Consider the following 20,618-nt stretch of genomic DNA (forward strand, 5'->3'; position numbering starts at 1 on the left):
TTCAAGGTAAGACAAAAGGATAACGAGATACTAAGATAATTCGTATCTCATTTCCAAATGGAACGAATGGATATACCACCGGTCACAGACGATTGGGTTGTTCAAGCTTTCACTCAAGGTCTAAATGAACGAAGCTCAATGGCTTCACGGCGGCTGAAGCATAACCTGATCGAGTACCTAGCTATTACTTGGGCCGATATGCATAATCGATATCAATCCAAAATAAGAGTCGAAGACGACCAGTTGGGTTCATGGTCCGTTATAAAAAGGGACATCGACCGAGAACCAAGGTCAATAAGGATCGATATCGGCCGTATAATGGAGATCGTAGGGGGGAGCGAACCTTCACGCAACCCCGTACGAGGTGAGAGAAGAAGTGATCGGGGCCAAGGGTCATGGGAGCTGATGAACAGAAATGGGTTCGACAGGCATACCGAACCTAAGGAAGAACCTCGGTTAACGGAGTACAACTTCAGCATTGATGCATCCGCTATCGTGTCGGCTATCGGATGCATCAAAGATACTAAATGGCCTCGACCTATGCAGACTGATCCTACCTAGAGGAATCCCAATCAAATGTGCGAATATCATAGCATTCATGGACCACATAACGGAATATTGCAGGCAACTAAGGGAGAAGGTAGCCTGGTTATTCAACAAAGGGCACCTTCGAGAAAGTTTAAGTGATAGGGCCAAAACCCATTTCAAAAACAGGAATTTTAATAGACAAAACGAACAAGAAGAGCCACAACACATCATCCACATGATCATTGGTAGGATCGATACCCCCTAGGGGCCGGTGCTTAAACGCACTAAAATATCGGTTGTAAGAGAAAAGCGATCCCGGACTCAGGATTACACCCCTGAAGGAACCTTGTCCTTTAATAACGAAGACGCGGAAGGAATCATGCAACCACATAACGATGCACCGGTAATATCTATACTTATGAATAAAACTCAAGTTAAACGTGTGTTAATTGATCCAGGTAGTTCGGCCAACATCATTCGACCATGTGAAACTACTAAGAGCGAAATAATCCTGCCAGTTAACATGGACGGAACCATCCAAGAAACGAAGTTCCAAATGATCAAAGATGATATGAGATACAACGCCCTATTCGGATGGTCGTGGATCCATAATATGAGGGTTGTACCCTCGACCCTCCACCAGGTTTTGAAGTTCCCAACATCGGAGGGAATCAAAACGGTCTACGGGGAGCAACCGGCCGCAAAAGAAATGTTTGTCGTCGATGAAGTGATTCTGATATCATCATTATCATCAGCAAAATGACCAGATTCGAAGGAGGAACGGAATACCTAATAGCAATCACAAACGTCAGCTTCGACCTAATTAGAGAATTAGAAGACTCACGAAGATAATGAACATAGGATCCCTCGATCTTTCATGGTTCCCAATGATTCCGACACCACCTAATCAACAATCTAAGAACTGGAGCAAGTCATACTAATCGAATATCTGCCCCAAGTAAGGCTTAGTTTAATTTGTTTATGACTAATTATTTCTCTAAATGGGTTGAAGCACAGGCTTTCGAGAAAGTCAAAGAAAATGAGGTGATAGACTTTATTTGGGACCACATCATATGTCGGTTCGGGATGCCATCCGAGATTGTATGTGACAATGAAAAATAATTCATCGGAAGCAAAACCAAATTTCTCGAAGACCACAAAATCAAAAGGATCCTATCAACACCTAATCATGCCAGCGGGAACAGACATGCCGAATTGATCAACAAAACCATCATCCAAAATCTTAAGAAAAGATTAACCAATGCTAAAGGAAAATGGAGAGAAATACTACCCGAAGTCCTATGGGCATACCGCACAACATCGAAATCGAGTACCGGAGCGATACCATTCTCGTTGGTTTATGGCGTTGAAGCTCTTATCCTGGTTGAGGTCAGAGAACCTAGCATCAGATTTCGATAAGCAACAAATAAGTCGAACAAAAAAACGATGAACACGACCCTAGAATTATTGGACGAAAAATGAGAAGCAACTCTCGTCCGATTAGCCGCTCAAAAACAGCGGATTGAAAGGTATTATAATTGAAGAAGCAATCTTCGATATTTTAAAATCGGGGACTTAGTGCTAAGGAAAGTCACCATCAATACCCAAAATCCAAATGAAGGGAAACTGAGTCCTAACTGGGAAGGATCGTATCAGGTTCTCGAAATCGTCGGTAAAGGATCCTACAAGCTCGGTGTGATAAACGGTAAATAATTACGAAGCAATTGGAATATGTCGCACCTAAAACAATACTACTGCTAAGGTACGCCCCTCACATGTTCATCTATATTTCGAAACTAACCCTGGAGTTCGACTAGGGACAGGGATGGATTATCCAACCCGAAGCCTTTAGGCCTAAAAGCACGCGTTGCACTCTTTTTCCCTTAGACCGTTTTTATCCCAAATGGGTTTTTCGGCAAGGTTTTTAATGAGGCAACCATTGATCGTGCTAACTTAGAACAATTCAACAGTATCCAAGGCCCCTTTACAATCAACCTCGAATACTGGGGAGCATTACCGTCGAATATATCAAGTTCGATCGTCAAGTTCGATGCAAGGAAGTTACTTCATGACAACAGGGTTTCGATAGGAAAAATTGTAAGATCCAAATGGTCAAAACGAACCATGCTCGTGTAATTTGCTCGATCCCTGGCACAAAACATGAACACATGTATAATGACATAAAGAGAAATTTCTCCTTTACCAATATCTCATATCACAGAATCTATCCTCTATTTCGTGATCTATTATACAAACAGGCTCAAGGGCCGACCATTACCCCATAAATCGGGGACTGCCAACCGAAAAGTCAACGATATCAAGCCCCACATAAGCCTACGAGCTACATTACTTTGAGTTAGAGCAAACTCTCACTCGCCAATAAAGCCTACGGGATACACCACTTCGAGTTCGAGCAATCACTCACTCGACTACTAAGCCTAAGGGCTAATCTCATTTCGAGTTCGAGCAATCACTCACTCGACCACTAAGATTACTGGCTACATTACTTCGAGTCCGAGCAAATGCTCACTCGATCATAAAGCCTAAGGGCTATATTACTTCGAGTCCGAGCAAACACTCACTCGACTATTAAGCCTACGGGCTACATCACTTCGAGTTCGAGCAATCACTCACTCGACTACTAAACCTAAGGTCAAACCTTTTTCGAGTTCGAGCAATCACTCACTCGACCATTAAGCCTATGGGCTATATTACTTCGAGTCCGAGCAAACGCTCACTCGATCATAAAGCATACAAGCTACATCACTTCGAGTTCGAGCAATCACTTCTCGACTACTAAGCCTAAGGGCTAATATTATTTCAAGTTCGAGCAATCACTCACTCGACCATAAAGCCTACGGGATACACCACTTCGAGTTCGAGCAATCACCCACTCGACTACTAAGCCTAAGGGCTAATCTTATTTAGAGTTCGAGCAATCACTCACTCGACCACTAAGCCTACGTGCTACATTACTTCGAGTCCGAGCAAACGCTCACTCGATCATAAAGCCTACGGGTTACATTGCTCCGAGTCCGAGCAAACGCTCACTCAACTATTAAGCCTACGGGCTACATCACTTCGAGTTCGAGCAATCACTCACTCGACTACTAAGCTTATGGGCTACATTACTTCGAGTCCGAACAAATGCTCACTTGACTACTAAGACTACGGGCTACATTAATTCGAGTCCGAGAAAATGCTCACTCAACCATAAAGCCTACGGGCTACACCACTTCGAGTTCGATCAATCACTTGACTATTAAGCCTAAGGGCTACATCACTTCGAGTTCGAGCAATCACTCACTCGACTACTAAGCCTAAGGGCTAACCTTATTTCAAGTCTGAACAAACGCACACTCAACTATTAAGCCTAAGGGCTATTTTTAATTCAAGTTCGATCAAACGCTCACTCGGTTATAAAGAATACATGTTCCGACTTCGATCAAATTGCCTAAGGCCTCGAACTTATGAAAACTTTCATAAGGCATGAATGAAACAAAATCTTCACAAGGCAGAGAATAAAATAGAGACAAGTCGGGAAAGGAAAAGATCTTTGTATATATATAAGGGTATTTACAACGTCCGATCAGGACCCTACACAAAAAATCAAAATGGAACAAACCCTAAGTTTCCTGGTTATCTCCGGGGGAAGTCTCTTCTCCATCAGGCTCCTCCCCACTCTCAGACCCACTCTTGCTCCCATCATCATCATCGGAAGCTAAGGCTCCGGCATCGACTTCAAGATCTTTAGCCTTTTTTTATCTCTTCGGTAAGATCGGAACCTCGAGTATGGATCTCCTCGAGGGTTTCCCTCCGAGATTGGCATTTGGCGAGTTCAGCAACCCAATGTGCTCGAGTTTGAGCGGTCTCGACTGTCTTTTTTGCTTGTACTTGAGTGGCCTCAGCATCGGCCCGATAGATGGCCACAAATGCATCCGCCTCAGACTTTGCTTTTCCGGCTTCAGATTTGGCCTTGGCAAGTTCAGAAGCCAACCAAGCCTCGAGCTCCTCTATTTTTCTTGCTTGAACCTAACTCTTCTCCTTCATGCCTTGAATTTGACTTTCGGCCGATGATAATTGGGCTCGAGCAGTCTCTTTTTCTGCAGCGAGGCGGTCCATGCCTTCTTTCCACCCTAAGGCCTCCACCCTTATCGTATAGGCCTCCTCACGAAGCAGCCCGATCACCTCAAGCTTCTACTGCAGCTGTGAGATCGAAATATTAGCCACCGTTCCCAAATCGAGCCCATGAGCTTTTAAGATTATCATTACCTGCTAGGTCAGGTCAGTCTGATCTTGGTATGTTTTGGCCAACTCGGCTTGAAGATCTTTGATCTTTTCCTCTTTCTGCCCATTAAGAAGTTTGAGGGCATTTCTCTCTTCAGAAATCCCTCGAAAGTTGGCCTCACGTCGGCTCAGTTCCGTTCGAGACTTGGAAAACTCCTATTAATGAAGAGCTAAAGCCTATACGAAAAAGAGAAAAAGTTAGGTAGAAAATGGAAAAATATGACATCAACAAAGGGAATCGAGACTTGCCCGATTCAGGGTTCGTTGAACTTCGAAGAAAAGACCCAACACGTCACTCGAGCCGGCAACATCCTCAATACCGGTAAACAAATCGCAAAAGGGGTCCTCTCCCTCATGGGCCCCGTTTACCTCGAGGGTCCCCAAAGCTCGGGCTTCCCGAATCGCCCCTTCGGAAAAAGCAGGAGAGTAGGCAAGTCTCCGATTACTATTGCCCCAAGCGAGTCGCTTGGGGCGTTCTCCTCATTTCGAAGAGCTTCAGGGCCGGCCTCTTCGGATATACCCACTGTTTGTTAGCTTCGGTGGGAGGCATCCTCAATCTCCAACGACTCGAGGACTTTGCCCGAGTCCTTCTCCGACATCCCCTCAATTCGAGATGGAGCCTCATCAAACGTCATCGACCCCGCTACCTTTGGGGCATCGATGATTTTCTTCACTCGGGACACCAGTATGGACCCATAGTTTCCTTCTTCCTCTTCGTCTTCATCTCTTAGACGCCGAACTGATTCTTCGATCAAAGGGATAATGTTCTTCCTTGGCTTACAAGCCGTCTTTGTCTTAAGTGTTGGATCCTCGGAGGTAGAGGCCCTTTTTTTTTGTCCTTTGTCGATTTTGGAACCGGGGCCAAAGTCTTTTCCTCGCCATACGGGGGCCTCATAACCGCATCTTTGCCCAGGCCTACACACAAAAAAAAATGGTTAAGTATAAGAAAAATATTTTGTTCGAATCATCAAAGACATGGGAAAGAGGATTACCATGATTTTTGGCCTCCCATCGGCCCTTTGATAAATCGCTCCACGAGCGCTCGGCATATGTAGAGATCGAAGCCAGGTCTCGTACCCAGCTCTTAAGATTAGGAACTGCACCGGGCATCCAAGCAACCGCTGCATCGCAAAATGGATATCAGTGGGAAAGAAACAAAAGAGCAAAACAATAGGAGCTAACAGTAGAATTATACTTACGCTTCATGATCCATTCCTCAGGAAATGGCATCTTCTCGGCCAGGATTAGGTCTGAAGTCTTTATTTGAACGAACCTGCCCATCCAGCCCCGGTCCTTGTTCTCGTCTATGCTCGAGAACATCACTTTGGTAGCCCGGCGCTGGAGTTTTACTAACCCACCTCGATAGAGGCGGGGGCTGTACAATCTAATGAGGTGGTCGAGGGTGAAAGGCATCCCCTCAACTTTGTTCACAAAGAAGCGGATCAGAATAACGATCCGCCAAAAAGAAGGGTGGATTTGGCCTAGAGTTACTTGGTATTGGCGGCAAAAATCGATGACAACAGGGTCGAGGGGGCCCAACGTGAAAGGGTAAGTGTACACACTTAAAAACCCTTTCACATGAGAAGTAATATCTTCTTCGGGAGCCGGGATTATTACTTCTTTGTCCTCCCAGTTGCAATCTTTCCTTAACTGTTCAAGATGGCCCTCGGTTATCGAGCACATGTACCTCGATACTAGCTCGCATCGACCAAGAACCGGCGAAGCTTTGTCGATCTTAAAATTGGAGGTAAGAACACACCCCCGGGAACACACTCCTCAGGTCGTGGCTCCACCGGTGTTTTGTCGCCGACGGGCGGCGAAGAAGAAGCTTTTTCTTTCTAAGGAACTATTTTTGACGTTTTCGCCATTGGGATTTGAAGATTGAAGATAGAGGAAAATGACAAGATTTGGTGTTCTAAAGAGGGATTTTGCAGTGAAAATCACAAAATTCACAGATGAAGAACCCAGAAGATGCGAAAGGGAACTTAGAAGATTTGGAGATGTAAAAGTAAGAAGTGATAAAAAGCGGGGTTATTTATACTTTTATAGGGTTGGCAATGACGGTTCAGTATCAACAATGGTCGACCATCATCTGACAAATATTTAATGCCTTGGTAAGCTGAACCGACGGGACATCTATCACGTACGTCATGGTCGGGCTCGATGCAAACGTCAGTTTGTATCGAGTCATACCGCTTGAAAATTATGTCGTTTCTCGCCACATTCTTCCCGAGAAATGAGGGGACTATCTGTATACGGTCAAAACTGGTTTCAACCTTCGTATAATTAGTCAAGATTGGAACATAATGGACCGAATGTCATCTTCATAATATAAGGTATGAGATCTGAAGCCAGATTACCGAGCTCAAATTTCTAGGTCCGATCAAATACCGAACTCGAAGTCATTACCGAGCTCGAATCCAAATCGAACTATCATGCGAGACGGCGTTATCGAGCTTGAGAGCCAGAGACCGATCAATACCGAGCCCAAATCAATACCGGGTCCCGAGTCAATATCGAGCCCGAGTCAGTATCGGGCTCTAAATCTAGAAATCAACCAATATCAAGTCCGATCAAGATCGAGCCAAGGGACAAGAGCCGTTACAGTCGCACTAAGGAGAGAGAATCTCGGCGGGAATTAGGGAAAATCTATTCGATCATAGGTTCTCCACTATGTATTTTTAATTATATCCAAAGTAGGATCTCTCCACTATAAGAGTGATGACTATTATTTTTATAAGGGATCCAACATTAAGGCATTCATACACTTTCATATTATTGATATTCACAGAGAAAAACATATTGATATTTATATTGAGATTATCCTCTTGTGAGCTTTATACATTGATTCATCTTGCTTGTTCATAAAATAGCTTTCTATTTCAATTTGGTTGGTATTTCATTCTTCATACAGTCGATACTTAGTATATTTCTACTTACTTTTCGATTTGTGCCAAGTTATACCACGTATCCTTAGAACTACGTATAAATTCAACTCTATCGCAGAGTTATTTCTTAGTAAATGCTTTATTTGTTGCGTTTAGAATTAGCATGAATTTGTATAATTTAAAATGTATATTTCTTAAACAAAATAAAAAATTATTTACTATATGAGGGTTATTTTCGTTTTAGTTATTTTAATTCATGTAATACTAATACGTGTAGTATGATTTTGCATTTTATCTCACATTTTAAGATTTATAATATAGAAATTTTCGCATAATGTATGTGAATATCAATTATGAAAAAAAAGGGCAAATGCAACCCAAACGATTTGTTAACGATGCTATATTTTGTATCAAAATTATTTCTCCCAACGCTACCAACCAACCAAATGCCACCTAAGTGACTGACTTCGTCATCAACGACGGAATTTACTAAACAGATTCCTAGTTTCATTCATTTGAAACAAAAAAAGACAACCTTTATTTCTTGTCCATTTTTACAACATTAGTTCTCTCGTGCAACTTTATAAGCAATAACTCTCTTTTCTTCTCTTGGGGGTCCCACCTCTAATGCCTAATGACATTTACTTAATTGAATACTTTTTTGTTTTTGTTGGATATCTTTTTTAATAAAGATTTCTATTTTGTTGGATATTACCACTAACTTATCAACCATCATCAATGAATTATATGTGTAATTTCATTTTGTTTTCAATGATTTAATGAGTAATTTATTGAACATACTCACTAACTCTTTTTCTTCTAGAAATGAAACACTTGTTGACTCTTAGTAAAAATATGTTTCAAAAGGTATTCTATTTACACTTTTAACCGATATTTTTGGTGATAGCAAGTCAGTGAGAATATACAAATTATCATTCCAAAGAACTAAGTAGTGCTTGTTGCTATTATATATCAAGCATTAATTGTTAGTCTCGCTAAAGAAAAGCTTAATATTTTAATATACTTGAAAGCTCTTCCTAACCAAGTGTTAAAGAATAAAATTTGGACGTCTTCAGTTTAAAATTGTAAGACGATTATCCACAAATAGCACAATGGGAACAACACTCCTACTATGAACATTAAATTATATTTGCAAATATATTACAATTAATGTGAACGCCTCCTATTATGATCATTCTACTTAGATAGGAAAATATTCATTAAAACATGTTACTTTTTAAGCTTTAATTACTTGTAGATATCTTGCTTATGTTTTTCCAATTTTGGTTTACCTGTCTTTTCCACTCTGAATGGTTACTTTGTGTTTTTGAATGGTATATGACTTATTCTTGCATTATTTCGCATTTCCAGGCGTTGCAATAATTACAATTAAAATGGCCGATGATTTTTAGTTCTAGTTTAATAGTTACATATGAAACTTCCAATTGCTACAATTATTTTATCCAAATCTGACGAGGTCACCTTCTATATGTAAGCTTAAATACAAGGAAACAAGTTTAAAATGACTAAATAGACGAAATCCAGTTACTCATTAATGGGTCAGATATTGCATTTGGAATCATTGTGTTTATAATATTGTTACTAATTACTTATTACCAAATTAGTTTACATCCTTTTAAGAACTTACCCAACAGAAAGTCTTTATTGACAAGTTGACTTTGATTACCAAATGAGTGATATTTACTGTCTTACTAATTAAGATTTTTTTATTTTTTTTTTGCAAACTGAAATATGAATAAATTAAACATAATGTAATCCATGTCAAATACTATACCATGATTTATTTGGTAATCAAATTTAAACTTGTCAATATAAACTTTATATGATAAAAGACATAGAAAAACCTTCGAAAATTTTACGCAACATAAACAACAAGTAATTTTCAATCATTTCTGCAGAAATTTCTGGAAGAAATTTGAAAAAAGGCTTGTGAAAAATAAAATATACTATTCTACAAGGTCATTCGATCTATTAAGTTTTGTGAATGAAATTGAGGAATTAACAAAACATTTCAAATATAGGAAAAAACTTAAACATTTTACGCATTTAGAAAAAGTAGAGGGTGTCATGATAAATTCGCAAAACATTGAGGTGCGTATATGAAATTAATTAGCAAACAATTTCCAAGGTCTTTCTCCCCTCTCCTTTTCCTTCCTTTTCAGAGAATGAATTAAACATACTACCTGATAAAATATACTTTCGGGCCACTTTCAAACCAGTAACCTTTTCTAATTTGAATTGAAAAAGTATAAAATTTCTTTTGTTCTATGAAGGTCACCGACCCAATAGCCTCTCTTCATTCTTCTAAGTTCAATCTCTCTCTATTTATCTACTTACTATTTATAATTATGGTATAATCTTAAGTTCATATGACCCCCTCTTACTAAACACGTCTGTGATCCTGTTTTGCTGACTTATTAATTCTCTCTTCTTTTCTCACTAGTGCTCTCCCTCTTTCTTTGCCTAGCTGTTTTGTTGCAAAATTTTATTTATGATCGTTGGCCATTGAAAGAGGGGGTTTACAGTTTTGTTTATTGTGGGTTGGGTTTGAATTCTTAAAACATGAAGAGAGCAAAATTGGACATGTTCATGTCTCTGAGTCGTCAAAGATCGGTCCAAGTTTTGATTTTTATAGGCCTTGTTTATGTTTTAATGGTGGGTTTTGAAGTTCCTTTCGTCTTCAAAACTGGGTTCAGTTTAGTTTCTAAGGAGGGTGAGGGTTTTGCTAACCGCCATTTGAATTCCAAGGCTTTTGTGCTTGAAAGTGAAGAGGACGTGGAAGAAAAAAAGGCCCCAAATCGCCCTCTTGATGTCCCACTTAGGGTTGGAATTTCCAATCAATCCAATTCCAGGCCCGAGAGAAAAATCAGAGAAATGCACACTTTGTTATCTAATTTAGTTTTTGATGGCAGTTCCGTAAATATGAATAGCACCGATGGATTTTCTGGGATTTTGAAATCAGCAAAGGAGGCATTTGAGGTAGGGAAAAAGTTCTGGGAAGAGCTTGAATTGCACAAACAAGAAGTGGTTCCTGTAGAAAAAAGTAACAAGACAGAAGAATGCCCACATTCGATTTCAATTTCCGGGTCGGAGTTCCAAGAGAAAGGGAGAATTTTGGTGTTGCCATGTGGGCTAACATTAGGGTCTCATATTACTGTTGTTGGGAAGCCAAGGAAGGCCCACCCGGAGCATGACCCGAAGATATCTTTGCTGAAAGATGGCCAATTCTTGATGGTTTCACAGTTTATGATGGAATTGCAGGGGCTGAAGACAGTTGATGGAGAGGACCCGCCAAGGATTTTGCATTTTAATCCACGACTGAGGGGTGATTGGAGTGGGAAACCCGTGATTGAACACAACACTTGTTATAGGATGCAGTGGGGGACAGCACAAAGGTGTGATGGCTGGAGGTCCAAGGACAATGAGGAGACTGGTGAGAACAATGAATTTTGTTTATTGAATTAACTTTTAAATATTGTTTAGAAAATTCTATTACTCCTATGTTTTATTGAGCAATTGAACTTAAAAGTTTGTTCATTTATGTACTAGTTTAAGTTAAAAATCTGTATATGTTCTTCAGGCGCATTGTGGGGTGGGGTGGGGGGAATAGGAGCTTGTGGTAATGCATTGTAAGAAGCCTGATTATTGATTTTATGGTATTGAAGGAAAAAAGGATTAACTGAGAATGCATTGTAGTTACATCTGTATCTGTTGTCTTGTGAAGTAGATCAATGTATAGGTAACATATGACTCTTTTGCAGTTGACGAACAGGTTAAGTGTGAAAACTGGATTCGAGATAATGACGAAAATCATTCTGAGCAATCAAAGTCCTCATGGTGGTTAAACCGGCTTATTACAGGGCGAACAAAGAAGGTGTCTATTGATTGGCCATTCCCCTTTTTGGAGGATAAGTTATTTGTGCTAACTCTTAGTGCTGGCTTTGAGGGTTATCACATAAATGTTGATGGGAGGCATGTGACCTCATTTCCATATCGAACAGTGAGTAACATACTACTACATTCAAGTTCATACTGGATTATTGAATTGAACTATCCTTAAGGTTCTCCTTTGTGCTGTTAGGGATTTGCTCTTGAGGATGCCACTGGTTTGTGGATGAACGGTGACATTGATGTTGATTCAGTGTTTGCTGCATCCTTGCCGGCTACACATCCTAATTTTGCTCCTCAGAGACATCTTGATATGTCAAACAGATGGAAGGCACCGCCTCTCCTTGATCAGCCTGTAGATATGTTCATAGGTATTCTTTCTGCTGGCAATCATTTTGCTGAGCGAATGGCTATAAGGAGGTCTTGGATGCAGCATCAGCTAATCAGATCTTCAAATGTTGTGGCTCGATTCTTTGTTGCATTGGTAGGTTGCTATATTGGTAGCTTATGGACCCTATTGCAAATATCTTTTGCTATTAACATTGGCACTGGTTCTGTTAAAAATGTTGACTTAAACTTGGGATGGATTTTGACAGCACGCAAGAAAGGAGGTAAATGTGGAGTTAAAGAAAGAAGCAGAATTTTTTGGTGACATCGTCATTGTTCCTTATATGGATCACTATGACCTCGTGGTTTTGAAAACAGTTGCCATCTGTGAATATGGGGTACGTTTCTAGATTTGCCCTTAGATGTTGAAATTAGTTTTGCCCCAAAAAGTTAATCTCATTTATACGTTTGGTTATTTGCAGGTCCGTGTAATATCTGCCAAAAATATCATGAAGTGCGATGATGACACCTTTGTGAGAGTGGATGCAGTTATCAAGGAAGTAAATAAAATACCTGAAAATAGGAGCTTATATATTGGAAATATCAATTACCACCATAAACCCCTACGTAGTGGTAAATGGGCAGTGACATATGAGGTAATAGTTTGGATCTTCTTGTGTGACATAAAGAGTAGTGGTGTAATGAGGACTTCATAATTACCACATTATGGTGAATAATCAAAATACTTGAATTAAGTGAGTGTTCTCAAGAGATTAAATGGAGGTTATTCGGATGAATGATGCACTAGTTTCACAACAAATGCACCAACCAAAATAGTTGTCTTAATGGAGTAGTTTTCTTAATGTTGCCCCTTCACAATCCAAATTTGTCTAAAAAATGCTCTCAGGTTTAATCTCTGTGGCCTTGTTCATTACTATGATACGCTGAGTATCTCATTTCGTTTCCCTTTCACTGTGTCGTTTCAGGAATGGCCAGAAGAAGATTATCCGTCATATGCAAATGGACCTGGCTACATTGTTTCATCAGACATTGCAAACTTCGTTGTCTCAGAGTTTGATAGTCATAACTTAAAGGTACGCAAAAAATTCCCGCTTCCCCTCTGTTTGTGTCAGTTCAATGAAATATCTAACGAAGCTCCCTGACTTGCAGTTGTTCAAGATGGAGGACGTGAGCATGGGAATGTGGGTTGAGAAATTTAATAGCTCAAGGCCAGTGGAATATGCACACAGCTTGAAGTTCTCCCAATCTGGTTGTGTAGATGATTATTATTCAGCTCATTACCAATCACCTAGGCAGATGATCTGCATGTGGAACAAACTACAACAGCTAGGCAAACCTCGATGCTGCAACATGAGATGACAATTAGAGATAAAGAGAAGGGTAACTGAGAATTGAGCAAGGGGAGTTAGACTAGTTTTTGCAGTTATAGAAACCATGATCTGTAAACTTTCTTGAACACTCGGTTTTAGATATGATATATGGGCTGCTCAGGGGCCCTTAAAAATTCATTCTTTTGTTATCTCTACCTTCTCTTTTTTTACTTTCTATTTTTTGATACCTTTTCCAGCCTACCTGTTGTTGTATAAAGGTATGGACATACATGTGCAAAGAGAATATCCAAATACACTCTTTTATGTGTCCTACATAGCATAGAATCAGAGCTTGATATTCCAAGCAAGTTTCTTCCATTTTGCTTAAAGTTCCTTACCCCCCCCCCCCTCTTCTCCTCCTAGCTAGAGATTCATTTTCCAAGTTTTTTGGTTTGTCTTTGAGGTGTATGGTTGACCTATTCAATGTACAAAAGGATGTTACCACCAAATTATTGTGTCAAAGGCAAGGCCGGTTGTTGTGGGAATGTGGGGTAGTTGATGCTTGCTATGTGGTAACCAAAGTTGATTTTGAAACATGAAAAGGACTATTTGAAGCGACAAAACATAGGCAGGAAGGTCAATGGTTATTGGCTATTCATTCCATTTCAAAGGAGAATGACAGTTGCACCAATTAAGATCTCAAATCTTTTAGCAGTGTATATAAAAATAGCGGACTGCAATTGAATTGGAATATGGGGGTTTGCTATCAAAGTCCAAAATCAACCACCTCTTTGTGGGATTGAACCTGTTTCTTCTTTCTTTCTAATTTGGCGACAATATAGCTATCTCCGAGGCGAACGATTTTGAAAAGAAGAATTTACTTAAATAGTGCATGTTCAACCGCTTAAACTGAAAATAGTCGATGAATGTATAGTATATATATAATTCATATATAATGTTTGTATGGATGTGCATAATCCATATAATTTATGTATACTGGATATGAAAAGTAAACAATGAATTTGGCTGGCTATGTATGTAAACATCCCTTTGAAAATGAGCTAACAAGCATGTTAGGAGAAATCAAGATGGCTCGAAAAGTATGTTAGGAATGTGTGACGAATTTTAAATTACATAATTAATGTTTCTCTTAATATAAGTAATTTACTTATATAGGAATGGAAATGCAAGATAGCATGGAAGGTAGATCTTTCCTTTCTCTGTTCAAACTTCAAACGTGAGCTGAACAAACCGTATGTGGGAAATTCCATAGCCAAACATCGGATTGAATAACATAGTGTGTTATGTCGGGTTAACTTTTTTGTAAAACGAGAAATCAAACAAGCTTTAAGGAATTTTATTGATACGAACTCTTCTAAGAACGTGGTTATTGGCATTAATTGGAATATTTAAAAGGAAAAATCAATCACACTAACGACTCATATTTCTTTTCTTCTTCAAATTTATAGCATTTCTAATGTTTTTCTTTGCAAATTTTATCTTGAATACTTTATTTTGCTTGATTATTTTTTTTACTTTCTATTACCTTTCTTTTCTATCTAAAGAAATAAGTCTTTGGAACCAAGTAAAAAATTGTTACAGATAAATTTGTTTCCTATGAAATAGTAGTATAGTACTATAGAGAGCATTTGGTGATATTTATAACGGAAGTTTAGGGGAATTATTGGGTCCCCTATCTTTAAACCGGTTTTGTGAGCCCCACCTAACAGTACTTTTGAGAATTTACTAAACATTCATATTTAATTGAAAAATAAATGGATTTAAACTCGTCACTCCCATAATCCATACCAAACTTTCCTTTAACCCCACTCTTCGTACATGAGTTAATTTTATATATGGTCGTTGAATTTTATTTACTGTTATAGTCAAATCACAAAATTATTTTTATAAGTAATTGAATATTATTTGCAATAATAGTAAAATTATAAAGTTTTATTCATTACACTTATAAAGTCACAAAATTATATTCTAAAATATTAAAGTAACTGAATTATACGCACAATCATACTAAAATCATTAAACTTTGCTCATTAAATGACATGACCGACTCATCAAAGGTGACTTTACTATCACGTATAATGGATAAAATTTTATGATTTTTGTTATAAAAATAATTATATTGTGGATATTCATTTATTACTCCGCTATAGATAATCTTCCTGAAGAAGATTATCCATTTAGTACTATGTTGAAGTTTATCTACAAACTTCATGATGCAGGCAGGTTGCAAGCAGCTCAATAAAATGATTTGCAGCAGCTTCTTATTAAACAGGCAGGTTGCAAGCAGCTCATGAAGACAGCTTACAAGCAGCTAAAGAAAAGCCTTGCAGCTGCTTCGTGAAAAACCTTTCTTCAATTCATTATGTACATAAGTTTGAAGTTTGAATAATATATCAGTTTCTTTCTATACTTGTCTTTACTTTACAGTCTTTAGTTTGGTTATGAGAACATAATCTCATGTGTTGTTGTAAGATTTTCTAAATTGCATACAATATCACTTGTATGCATCAGACCATCAATATATGATAAGTCCTCCCCTCACAGTTGGTTTAGGATCAGAAACCAAATATTTTTACTATCTAATAACTTTTGATGTGTGGTATATGATTAAGTTCTCTACCACAATGCACAAAGATAGATTTTCCAAAGAAGATTGGGGATATGTGTTAGTTTTTCTAACATTTGGGGGATGGAATAAACAGCTGGAAAATATGCTATATGAATCGAATTATCATTAATATGATCCTCACTTAGAATAAAATTCAAGTCAAATGCTAGTAGCATTTGCTGATCCAAAATTAAATATCATATTTCAGCTGCAAATGCTCCTATTAAAATTAAAATCCCTGAAGGATAGAATTTACTGTATGCATGAAGCGTGGTTGACCAATCGGTTCCAAATGTAACAATCCTTGAAAAGAATAGGAGCAAATGATCAAAATGATCATAATAAGAAGGAAATAAGCTCTGGAAGAGCCCACGACATAATATTTCATGAAACTCCACAAGAAGTTCAGGTACCTGAAAATAAAGAAAGTGATGAGATCTCAACAAGTTATGTCGCTTTGGAACCGATACAAAATGATCGTCGACGATATATTTGATACAATATAGTTCACAATATTGTAAAAGATCGTGAGGATCGGACTTGTAGTCCAGACACCTGAAGATTTCATGCCATCTAAATGCAAGTCATAACCTATATGACTCATTTGATTAAGTCTGAAGATCCCTGAAAGATTTAAATGCCTGAAGCATATAGTTCAAAGTATCGTGAAATGTATTCAATCAGATTACAAAAATATTTGTATGATTTAAAACAATCAGGGCGCATGTGGTATAATCGCCTCACTGAATTGATGAATGAAGGTTATATAAATGATGGTATTTGTCCATACATTTTTACAAAGAAAACACCATCAGAGTTTGTTATACGTGCCATTTATGTTAATGACATAAATCTCATAGGAACTCCAGAAGAGCTCCAAAGGGAAAAACTTAGTCTTAGTCTGCAAATTGAATATTTAGCAGACGGGATCTTTATCCATCAATCTGTCTATACAGAAAATATCTTAAAATGCTTTTACATGGACAAAGCGCATCCATTAAGTACACCAATGGTTGTTCAATCACTTGAAGTGAATAAGGACCCGTTCCGACCTCCAGAAGAGGATGAGGAACTCCTTGGTCCTGAAACACCCTATCTCAGTTCAATTGGTGCACTTATGTATCTTGCTAATGCTACAAGGCCTGTCATAGCATTTTCTATTAATTTACTAGCAAGATATAGCTCTTCTCCTACACGGAGACATTAGAATGGGTTTGTTTTATGCTAACAAAGGTAGTGCAGATCTTGTTGGTTATGCAGATGCAGGTTATTTATCTGATCCCCATAAAGCTCGATCTTAAACCGGGTACGTGTTTTCATGTGGAGGTACTGTCATATCATGGCGCTCCACAAATCAATCAATTGTTGCTACTTCTTCAAATCATGCTGAGATAATAGCTATTCATGAAGCAAGTAGGGAATGCGTATGGTTGAGATTAGTGATTCATTTTATTCAAGAAAAATGTGGTTTGGAGTGTGATAAAAGAACCACAATTTTATACGAAGACAATACTGCATGCATAGCCCAATTGAAGGGAGGATTTATAAATGGAGATAGAACGAAGCACATTTCACCAAAATTATTCTACACACACGATCTTCAGAAAAATGGTGACATTAATGTGCTGCAAATCCGTTCAAGTGACAATCCGGCAGATTTATTCACTAAATCTTTGCCAACTTCAACTTTTGAGAAGATGGTATACAAGATTAGAATGCGGAGACTCAAATATTTGAAACAAGGTTTTCATCAGGGGGAGTAAAATACGCGATGTACTCTTTTTTCCTTACTAAGATTTTTTCCCACAGAGTTTTCCTTATAAGATTTTTAATGAGGCAACTAGAAATGCGTATTACTAAATATGTGTACTCTTTTTCCTTCATTGAGATTTTTCCCACTGGGTTTTTCCTAGTAAGGTTTTAACGAGGCACAATACCTTTTAATGAACATCCAAGGGGGAGTGTTATGAAAATAATTATATTGTGGATGTTCATTTATTACTCCGCTATAGATAATCTTCAAGAAGAAGACTATCCATTTAGTACTCTGTTGAAGTTTATCTACAAGCAGCTGATGCAGGCAGGTTGCAAGCAGCTCAATGAAATAATTTGCAGCAGCTTCTTATTAAACAGGCAGGTTGCAAGCAGCTCATGCAGACAGCTTACAAGCAGCTAAAGAAAAGCCTTGCATCTGCTTCGTGAAAAATCTCGCAGCTGCTTCATTTCTTCTATAAATAGAGGAGTTTTCAGTTCATTATGTACATAAGTTTGAAGTTTGAATAATATATCAGTTTCTCTTTATACTTGTCTTTACTTTACAGTCTTTATTTTATAACAATTTTGCTATTATACTAGGTAAAAATTCAATATTTAGTGAGACAAAAAATAATTTTATATCTTTTAGTGTTATAATGATAAAGTTCAATAGTTTACTACAATCAAAAAATAATATTATATCTTTACTGTTATAATAAATAAAATTTCGTGATTATACGTAAAATTAACCCTCCATTTTTTTATCACCATCATACCTTTATTATTAGGCAACAAATCTAGTACTTAACATATATAATTGTGTAAATATTGAGTGGGTTAAGCTACTTTGAAATGGTAAAAGTGTTCCGAAATGCCTTAGCTGCTAACAATGACAAGCTGCAGTTAGGTCGTTAAGACAATTATTTCACTTAGTATTTTTGTAGTAGAAACGTGGAAAGTAGTTTGTGCTAAAAAAGCAACACGTCTCATTAACTGAGCGTACGTGGCCTTAAACCGTTTCACCCTTCCATCAGCATATCTAAAACTGCATCGACTTTATCTTAATTTTCAGTTTTCTCAACTCAATCGGTCGTTGCACCTTTCCAAGAACAAAATTTCTGCCATGGGACTAGGCGAGGAATCAAAGACCAGAAATGAACCCAGCGTTGAAGTTCAGGTACATGTCTACCTTTGACTTTGATTTTTCATTATGTAGTTGCAAATATGTCCCACAAGTTCATGACATATGGATGATTAATGTCCAAAACTAAACGCTACAGGAAAGAGGAGAAATATTCTTCTTTTACCGACCAAAAGTCGGCAAAGAAGAAGCACATAACCCCAACGATGTCCAACGCTTATACATCGTTCTCCGTCCAGAGTCCGGCGAACATTCCGTCGAAGTCAAGCAAGATCCTCATTCCGGCAAGGAAGGTGAAGAGCTCGGCTCTCATACAGACCCCGAAAAACCCAACCGCGACATTTCCTCCGATAAGGAACATTCCGGCGGTGAGGGTGGACATGGAACAGAAGAAGTTAACATTGAGAAGCAACCTTTGCTCCGGTTCATTGTAATGGGCCGGAAAAGTCTCCCGGATCCTAGTAAGAAAACAGGGCACCGACCATATTGGGGTTTCGTGGAAATGGTGACAACGAAAATAGACGATGTAAAAGCAGCTCTCAAGGGCGAAGAATATGACACGTCAACCAGAGGACACCGTGTAGTAGCACCAGCTAGAGCTGTAGGAGAAGGAATATATCGAATTCTGCGGCACAATCCGGGGAAGAGAATGCATACTCATTTAGTTTACAAGCTTGAATTTCCAGCAGAGGATGAGAAAAATGAACCACAGGAGCAGTTGAACATAAAGAGAGAAGGGTCATTTCTGATTCAGATCAAGAATCCGAATTTACATGGAAGTGGAAAAACTCAGTTTAGGGGACTTCAGAACAAGAGGAAGGCCACATTTCCTGCACATTTACAAGGTGAATTTGGGCAGCTGAGATACCATCCAGCGGATCCTCCGGATTTTTTGAACTATGAAGGATGTGAGTTTCTGCTGATATCTGCATCTGATGATATAGAAGAGGAGTTGGGATTGGAACTGAAGACAGAAACTGAAGGAGAAGAAGAAGCAGAACATGATCCGTCTTGTTCGGATTTGGTGAAGACTTTTGGTGAAACTGCTCCTATCCGTGCCCTTCTTAGAGGCACTTGGGTTTGAACTTTTTGAAGGTAGAAGGCGTCTTAACTCTTAGGAGTACTAATTATGTAGATATTAGGTTTGTCTTTTAGATGTAGAAGGGTACCTTGTAAATGGTAGGACTATTGTAATTAGGAACACCGTTCCTGAACCTATATTTTGTTTAACAGTGAATTAGGACGTTTGACAAGTTGTACTTGTACACGGTTAGTGTATTCTGCTACTTGTATTCTATAGATTACTATTATGTGCAAGTCCTTACAAGCTGGCCTGGTTTTACAGTTTAATCTTCGCCGTTATGTTTCGCTCCTATGTTTTAGCTGCCAATTACCTTAGTCTTAAATAAGTGCTCTTTTATAGTGCATCATGTACTTGTTGATGTGGTACTGTGTGTGGAACTAAACATTAGTAGCGCGCATCACCCCGCGGTGCTAAATAAAGCGCGTAATTTCTAGAATTCCAATTGCTTAGTATCTTGGTAGTAATGGTTAATATAGACAGCTCGTCTTAAAAAGATACCCGTTAAAACAAAGGAAAGAAAGTAGTAATCACCCTAAGAGGTGCAAAACCCTTGTAATAGTTCTAACATCATTGGAACACCACATCAGCATAGAAAAGTCTCTTTTATAATTCATGATAACTAAACACATCTTTAAATCTGAATCAGATCTTTTAGCACCAAGACAGCCTTAATTACCTTTTTGTTTTTACTTGGAACCGTTTCGTGCCAAATCCAACTTAGATTGATAAGACGCACTTA

At 38.5% G+C, this 20,618-nt stretch overlaps 2 protein-coding genes across 2 annotated transcripts; both read left to right on the forward strand.

Moving 5' to 3' along the window:
- Positions 1 to 9,889: 9,889 nt before the first annotated feature.
- On the forward strand, positions 9,890 to 13,601 carry LOC107777601 (hydroxyproline O-galactosyltransferase GALT6-like). Its single transcript, XM_016597655.2, has 7 exons — positions 9,890 to 11,157; positions 11,486 to 11,724; positions 11,806 to 12,096; positions 12,209 to 12,337; positions 12,422 to 12,595; positions 12,926 to 13,033; positions 13,110 to 13,601. Exons 1-7 carry the CDS (start codon positions 10,287 to 10,289, stop codon positions 13,317 to 13,319), a joined length of 2,022 nt encoding a protein of 673 aa, XP_016453141.1. The 5' UTR covers positions 9,890 to 10,286; the 3' UTR covers positions 13,320 to 13,601.
- Positions 13,602 to 18,673: 5,072 nt separating this feature from the next.
- On the forward strand, positions 18,674 to 20,112 carry LOC107777600 (uncharacterized). Its single transcript, XM_016597654.2, has 2 exons — positions 18,674 to 18,831; positions 18,935 to 20,112. Exons 1-2 carry the CDS (start codon positions 18,778 to 18,780, stop codon positions 19,877 to 19,879), a joined length of 999 nt encoding a protein of 332 aa, XP_016453140.1. The 5' UTR covers positions 18,674 to 18,777; the 3' UTR covers positions 19,880 to 20,112.
- Positions 20,113 to 20,618: the final 506 nt, after the last annotated feature.

Source organism: Nicotiana tabacum, chromosome 4 (assembly GCF_000715075.1).
Source record: "Nicotiana tabacum cultivar K326 chromosome 4, ASM71507v2, whole genome shotgun sequence".
In the NCBI taxonomy this organism is placed as follows: Eukaryota; Viridiplantae; Streptophyta; class Magnoliopsida; order Solanales; family Solanaceae; genus Nicotiana; species Nicotiana tabacum.

Excerpts from the sequence above, each read along its gene's own strand:
- LOC107777601 (XM_016597655.2), top strand. The coding sequence starts at position 10,287 with ATGAAGAGAGCAAAATTGGACATGTTCATGTCTCTGAGTCGTCAAAGA. Across the intron at positions 11,158-11,485 it reads CAAGGACAATGAGGAGACTG|TTGACGAACAGGTTAAGTGT; the intron begins GTGAGAACAATG and ends ACTCTTTTGCAG. Across the intron at positions 11,725-11,805 it reads CCTCATTTCCATATCGAACA|GGATTTGCTCTTGAGGATGC; the intron begins GTGAGTAACATA and ends TTGTGCTGTTAG.
- LOC107777600 (XM_016597654.2), top strand. The coding sequence starts at position 18,778 with ATGGGACTAGGCGAGGAATCAAAGACCAGAAATGAACCCAGCGTTGAA. Across the intron at positions 18,832-18,934 it reads AACCCAGCGTTGAAGTTCAG|GAAAGAGGAGAAATATTCTT; the intron begins GTACATGTCTAC and ends TAAACGCTACAG.